Source organism: Nestor notabilis, unplaced genomic scaffold (assembly GCF_000696875.1).
Source record: "Nestor notabilis isolate BGI_N333 unplaced genomic scaffold, ASM69687v1 scaffold2534, whole genome shotgun sequence".
Classification (NCBI taxonomy): Eukaryota; Metazoa; Chordata; class Aves; order Psittaciformes; family Psittacidae; genus Nestor; species Nestor notabilis.
Window position 1 is genome coordinate 15,622 of NW_009924082.1, and position 7,326 is coordinate 22,947.

General features: G+C 36.8%; 1 protein-coding gene across 1 annotated transcript in view; it reads left to right on the plus strand.

The window, feature by feature from the left end:
• FSIP1 (fibrous sheath interacting protein 1) overlaps nucleotides 1–7,326 on the plus strand; it is a gene marked incomplete at both ends in the record, with an annotated part of 25,775 nt that overhangs the window by 14,291 nt on the left and 4,158 nt on the right. The window contains one exon of the mRNA XM_010012454.1: nucleotides 3,550–3,714. Within this exon, the coding sequence (XP_010010756.1) occupies nucleotides 3,550–3,714 (165 nt within the window). The remainder of the gene's footprint in view (nucleotides 1–3,549; nucleotides 3,715–7,326) is intronic.

A 7,326-nucleotide genomic window follows, 5' to 3' on the forward strand; every position in this document is an offset into this window, starting at 1 on the left:
GCCTTGGGTGACATAGTTTAGTGTGTGGTGTCCCTGCTCATGGCAGAGGGTTGGAACTAGATGATCTTAAGGTCCTTTCCAACCCTAACTATTCTATGATTCTATGATTTTCAGAGCTTTGTGGGTCGAATAGAAGTGAAGGAGTCCATATCAGTCAGGAAAACCTGGTGATTGAATGATTAAGATTATATAAATGTGCAGTATTTTAACAGTAACTGTTTCTTCACGTATAGTAAAATAAAGTAAAAGTACAGAAATATAACCTTTGCTGATCATTGGTATGTAAAGGTTTCAAACTATCAGCCACACTAATTGCTTGTGCTCATGAGATGAAAAACCTCTGTGAAATTGCACTCCTCTTCCTGTTGGCCTGACATTTGTTCCCTCACTTTACATAGAAAACTTATTTAATTTTTTTGGACATGAACACTGAGGTTGGAGATTGACTTACTTATCTGTGTAAAATACTCATCAATTAATGATGTTGCACAGGTATGTTTGGCTTACCTGACATAGTTTAGCACTAAAACCAGTAACACTGGAAGGCTGTTTGGCGTATTGTTGACCTACTGGTTAGGAGAGTTGATTTTTATTGTACTTTTGAATTTGTTGCATATTAGAACAACAAAGTTAAAGTTGACTGGATCATTATTTAGTTAATCTTTCGTCTGTGCATTTGGGAACAGATTCAAGGTATTCTATTAGATCTGCTTGCAGTAGGATTTGCATTATAATCCTGCATAAGGGTGACAAAATGTTCAGCTGTAACAGTACTTCATCCAGTCTAATAGGAAGAGCATTGTGGCTGTTCTTTCCTGGTCAAGGACATCTTTCAATGTGAGGACATGAAATTCATAAAGAGTTTACTATTTATATCAGATATTAAATAGATCACAGGATGTTTGTTGCTGTATGTTCTTGAACGATGGACAAGAATGGGAATGTAATTTCTGAGTTAGTCTAGTCTGTACTAGATCATTTCTTCAAAGAAAATAGCTCCTAAATCTACCACTATAGGACAATAAAAGAAGGTTTAGTTACTTGAACCTGTTTAGTCTGGAGATGAATTTGTTGTGTCTCACATTTGAATTTTATTATGGGTGAGGCATTTCCTGTGGCTGCTCTATAACAAAGATCATGAGGAAACTATCAGGTAATGAGTAATCTAGACTGCTTCAAGCGGTTCCAGGTAACTGTCCAGCTGATGGCTACTTTCATCTTATTTCATACTGACTTCTGAAAAACTGGTGCAACCGCTTTGGCTAAAGTAGTGTTTTGGAGGTTATCAATCAAGGCAGAGCTGGCTATGCTGTATGAATTCCTCTGTATAGTGTAATGTGGATCAGATTAAATCAACTTAATTTGACTGTGACTACTAAATATGTCAAATATCCAAGCAATATTTCTCACTTTTTTAAAAAAGTGTGTTTTATGAGTATTTAAAATACTTTAGAAGTACATATTCATGCTAATCTAATTTTCAAAGCTGCAGGGGTATAATGTGTTTCAGATGTTCCACAGTAATAAGCACTGACTGTGCTGTTATAAAAGTATTGTTCTAAGTTAACACACACGAAACATTGGCAGGACAGAAGCTTATTTTCCAAGCAAACCTATCTCACGAATACAGAAGAGAATGTGTGAGTCCATTTAACCCTGGAGTAAAGTGTCTACTGGAGTAATTTGGTTACTTGGAGCACTGGGATATGATGGCATGCGATGCAGACAGTGAGCTGTAGCTAATGAGCTCAGGTGCAGCTTCCCTGACTCCTGTAAATTCTTTTCTGTGTGTTTGCACAATGCCCTTCAATGTCAGATTAGGAGTGGTTAACATGGCGCTACTGTCGTACTGCACTGGTTACTTAGGATGGTCACGGTCTCACCTGAACAGATGCTTCCACAAAGTTGGCAAGTTGCCAGGTTGCTGTGGAGAATTGCATCTGTTTGTGAACATGAGCTAATTCGTTTGGGTTAAGAGGGCCCAGCTTATTCATAACGTGCAACTGCCTGTACTAGGAGCACATATTCATATTTGTTAGTCAGCTGTTAACTGCTATCAAGAGGAAAAAGCCATGTAAATCAGGAACAGTAAAAGAACTGTGTGTTCTCTGTCTCCCAGTGTTTCTTGTGATAACATACTGGTGTTCTAGAAAGGTGGCAGCTACTCACCTCAGAGCAATTTCTTTGCTTTCCTGTGGATGGCTTTTTTGTCTTCTTTGATGATATGTTGCAAGTTTTGCACTGGATCTCATACCCTGGAGATTTGGCTCCAGGTTGTTTCTGCCATGGCATCAACCTCTGCAGTTTCATTCCAAGCCTGGTTTTGACTTGGATTTGTCTTTTTTAGCAGCAAAAAGTAGTTACTGTCTCAGGTTGGCTATACTTGGCAACTCTCTGTACGGTTCCCTGGATTTAAGCCGTAATATGGTGTCCCCAGGATATGTGTAGACAAGGAGTGCTGAGATGCAAGGTGTAACAAAAATGATTCAGGATGACGTTGAAGACAGTCTAGTGCAGTTTGAGGGCTGTGCTTCTCCACTTCGATGTTAGCATTGGAAAATGTGAGCTTATAGCAGCATGTTCTTTGTGTTTTCTGTCTTAGGACTGGTGGAACCACATCTGCCAGATGCTTTCCTCTTCATCTCTATCCTGTGCACTATTTTGCAAAGGAGCACAGCACTCCTAAATTGATTTTCATGTGGGTATCAGCGAGTGATGCTTGCTGTGCAGCAGTGGACAGCAAGATCTATGTGCAAGTTAGACCATGACAAGCAATTATTCCTTCAAAAGGGAGCTGGGACTGCCATGTTGAACAAAGACAGAAACTGCAACAACGGAAGAGTTTGCATGCATGGAAGGGAGCTATGATAGGCATGGCATGATGTGAGACTGTTTTAGAGGGTTTACTAACTTGGCTAAGAAGCTATAAAGTGAGGTGCATCCTTAAGTAAAAGGGGTTCACTATCCAAATGCCTTTCTTGACTGTACAAGAACTTGATCAAGGGAGTCGCATAACCTTCAGAAGAATGGATGGGGAAACTGGGAGCTGTCTGGTTGCTTCGTGGCCAGCTGGCATGGAGACAAAACATTTGTTTTTAAGCAATTTTATTTCAGGGCTTCTGAGTGGCTAGTTAGTGAGGACAGAAGCTTCAGACTTTTGTAGAAATAAGGAAATAAGACTGGGTTTACCTAAACAGCAGAAGTCTGTTTTGCTATTACATTTGAGCCTTTTTTGCTTTTGCATTTGAACAGTGCATGTAGATGCATATGCTTTCTAAAAATTAAATATATTTGATTTCTAAGTCCATTCCAATTTGCTGCTTGGTTATAGCTAAAAATGAAAAAATGTATGCCTTTAATTGTTCTGTGTATATCTACTTTTGAATGCTAGGTACATGAATATTTGGCAGGTTTCAGCTATATACTAAAATGGATGAGAACTTATGTTTTATTCTTAGGATGGTTTATTTGAAAAATAAATACACTGGATGTGCCAATGCCTTTAAAGTCTTTGGAATGATGATTAAAAATTTTCTGTATCTTCAACAGGAGGATGTATCTGGCTGTCAAGCACCAGGAGAAGGGTACATACCTGACCTGATGGAACTTCATCACCTAAAGGAGATAGACATTAAGCTTCAAGCGCTATTATCTGATAGGGATTTTTCAGTGATTTCCAGCTCTTGCTCAAAACCTCCAATGAAGATTTATCAGGTATATTACAGAACAGAGCTTACATTGCAGATTTCTTGTTTGAAGTGTGTATTGAGATCTGATGTAAGTGAAAATACAGCATGCATCTGTATTTGTATTTTTTTACATTTTTCTTTAATATCTTCCATTTGTTCTCAAAATACGTGTTAAAAAATGAAGTGAAATCTTTACCTATAGAAATCATACCAAAAAATGATATGTTAGTATTTTTAGTTGATATATAATTCAACGACTGTCTTGTTTTTAAGATTTGCTGAGTCCACACTTTCAAGAAAAAATTTCATATGCAGAAATTGGTAACTCAGATATTTTTACCTATGTGAGGGTGTCAGTGGTTTTGTCAGCATAGTAACATGTTACCCATGATAATTAATCTTTGGGAATTAGAATTAAGTTTCTTCTTACCTCAGGGTTCCAAATGTGCCTCTTCACTTATGATCTGAAAGATGATGCAGTTGCTGATAATGTTAAAGACTAGAAAATTAACTGAAATTGTGTTTCCCTTCTTTGTAATGGCCTCTGTCTTTTTCCCTTACCAGCAGTAGTAAGAACCTTTGGGGTGTCGGCCTTGGGAAATCATTGTTTGAATTTTGTACATAGAAAACTCCAATTTATCCTTTGCCCTGGTAATGTTGCCCCTGCTATAATGGGGCATAAAATAAAATACCAGAATTCCTATTTTGCACTAATTTGCATAAACCTCATTTGCTTTTGTAAAATTTACAGTTTATAACCAAAACAGGTGTATCAGAGGCTCTGTAAACAGTGTATGTTGTCAAAACCGTGTTTTCAGTTACAAGTGTATAAGAGATCTCTTTGAATGGCTAAAATACCTGTCAAATTTTTTTCTTTTTTCTTTTTATAAAGGCACTTTTTTAATGTGGTTTGTTTTTTTATTTGTTTGGTTGGTTGGTTGGTTTTTTTATTGACTTCTTTATGAACTTCAGGTTTTGTTTTACCTATAGTAGTGTTTTCTGTTGCTCTAGCAGTTCCAGAGGAGTCACGTTTTGGTGCTGATCCTTTACTAACTGGGATTTAATGTGTGAAGCAGTGACTCCCTAGAGTTGGTAATCACTTGTGCAAATGCCGTTGTCACTCAATAGCTTCAGGTTCATGGACCTGAGCTTGCCAATGATTGATCGTGTTCGCTGTTACGAGGCATCAGCTTGAAGTTAGTGCGACTGCTTATGATAATGAATACTCTGTTTGGGCATGTTTGTCCAAGTGGTGGTTGTCGCTTCGTTTTCAGGTAAAAGCTCAGAAGTATTTGAATGGAATTTGTGTATGCTTGTTGAAGAGTAATGCATTACCTTGTTGAATAATACTAAACTTAACAACCAAGAAGAGAGTTAATTGCACAAATTACCCTTCATTAGTGAAAAGCAGCTGCTCTTCAACTTTGTTTTGCAGGATATAAAAGGCTCTCACACATTGTAGTTCTGGAAAACACTTAAAGGATTCCATTTGTCATTTTTTCTGTTTTGTTCATATAAACATATGAGTCATTTTAATGAAAGCTACCAAATAATAGGACTATTTAAAGGTGGTTTTATAAATTCAGAGAAAGAACCAAACAGGAAAAATATAAGGTGAAGTAAGAGGCTTTAGTTAAAGCTGGGTTTTGAAGGGTGCTAATTGTATAAATACAAAACTAATTTAAAAAAACCCAACAAAACAAAATCCAAAAGCAAACCCTGTGACTCTGCAGCTATCCAATTCCAGAAGTGTCTTGGTTGTCAGGTGCCTGCCTAGTTGACTCCAAAATCCTGTAGGTGCTTTCATTCCCACTTCTCTGCATGTCCAGAGCTGCTCTTCTCAGCAGAGGACAGGGTGTCTAGTGGTTGCCTTTGTTTCATTGTGATCCAGACTTTAGGCAAGTCAGTGTTAAGTTCTTCCTGAAGCCTGATTTGATCAGAGCAATCTGTGTCTGGCACTGTGACATGACTGGACTTGTTTATATTTACGTAGAATTTCAGCTGCTAACCTTTTCTTTATGATAAGTGGAGGAGAAAATAGTTGTCTTAATGTTCAGGAACTTGACTGTTTACTACAGAAGCTTCATACCAGGTCTAGCCTTTAGTCCTATTAGTTCTATGTTCTTGGTTATGGTTATATTTGTTTTGGTAGGTAAAACCTCACTCTTCAATTCATACACAGCAATAACAACAGGTCAAGTTCTGAATTTGGTTATGTGAGTTCATTCCCCACACCTTCTGTTTCAAATTAAATTAATAATCACTTTTTAAAAAAAAAAAGTTAAGAAGCAGCAGTAGCTGAGAAATTAGTGACTATTTTGAGTTTAGAGAGCTTCCTGTCAAAAGGTGTGAAAAATGACCGTTCATTGCTGCTCATTGTTTTTTTCAGAACAGCTGTTTATATCACTATCAGTAGTCCCTAATATTGTTATAAACGGGAATTTTTAATGAATTACTTTAAAAAAAAAAAAAAAAAGGTATTCTTGAGGCATCAGTTCTGATATCAGCTAATAGGTGGGTCACAGAAATACCAGGTTTCTTTGTACTGAATGTTTTTTGGAACCTGATCAAAGGCAACTGATACCTACCTAGAAAAGGTCTGAAGATATTAATTGAATGATGCTTTTGCCAAAAGAAGATCTTGTTTTGTGACATGTTAAGGTGAATGTCACATGCAGTACAAAAGCAGTAAGAGTTCTGGTTGTCTGCCCCTTATTCGATTTGATTTCAAGTGTTTCATGACAAAATTTTCAATTGCTTCTTCAGCTGACCACAGCAACTAAATGAGGAAGTAAACTAGCTATCCAGCATTGGAAGGCTGTTATCTTCTGTAAAACCAGTTAGAATTGGGACACATTTAGTACAGAGCAAATTAAATAGGCAGGAATTACCCTATTTGTTCATCCTCACACATAAACTCTAAATGCTGTGAGAGACAAAATATTTGTGAGACTGGGGATCTGTGGTATGCAAACCCATAGCGATAATCTGTTATTAGTGAAGTCTCAGGTAAGTTTCTGTTGGTTTCTTTTATTCAGAGTTTCAGTTCATATTGTATTGCTCCTTCTCCCATAGGCAAGGTAAATGCTGTAAACTTAATTGCTAGATAAAGATGTTGGCACAGATGCTATGGAATGCAAATTAGAATGCTCTGCAATATTAATTTCTTAGAAGCTTGGTTTTTTAAGGTTTGGCTTTTCAAATAAAGGTGCTAAGCTCTTTTTTAAAAAAAAAAAAAAAAGAAAAAATCCTGAACATACAAAATTTATTTTGAATGAGTCTGATTTGGAACATGGCTTTCCTTTGGAGAAGAGGCTGATTTCAGTGACATTAATCTTTCTTCAAAAAATCAGTGCCGAAATTCTTTCTGATTTCCATGAGATATGAATGTCATCTGAGTAGGATATAGTGTATTAGTGATGAGGAGCATTGGGAACAATTGTTAGTGTGTAAATCATTTGCTTGGATTTTAATTTAGAACTTTAGAAATAATTAAAACAAAATTAGCTTAAAGTTGCATATCATAAAGTGGTACATTTTTTTTCATCAAAGAATTGCATTAGATACAACTTGCCAAACACAAACACCACTGGCTCAATGGGAGAGCTACTTTCTGCCACTGATACATACTTCAGCA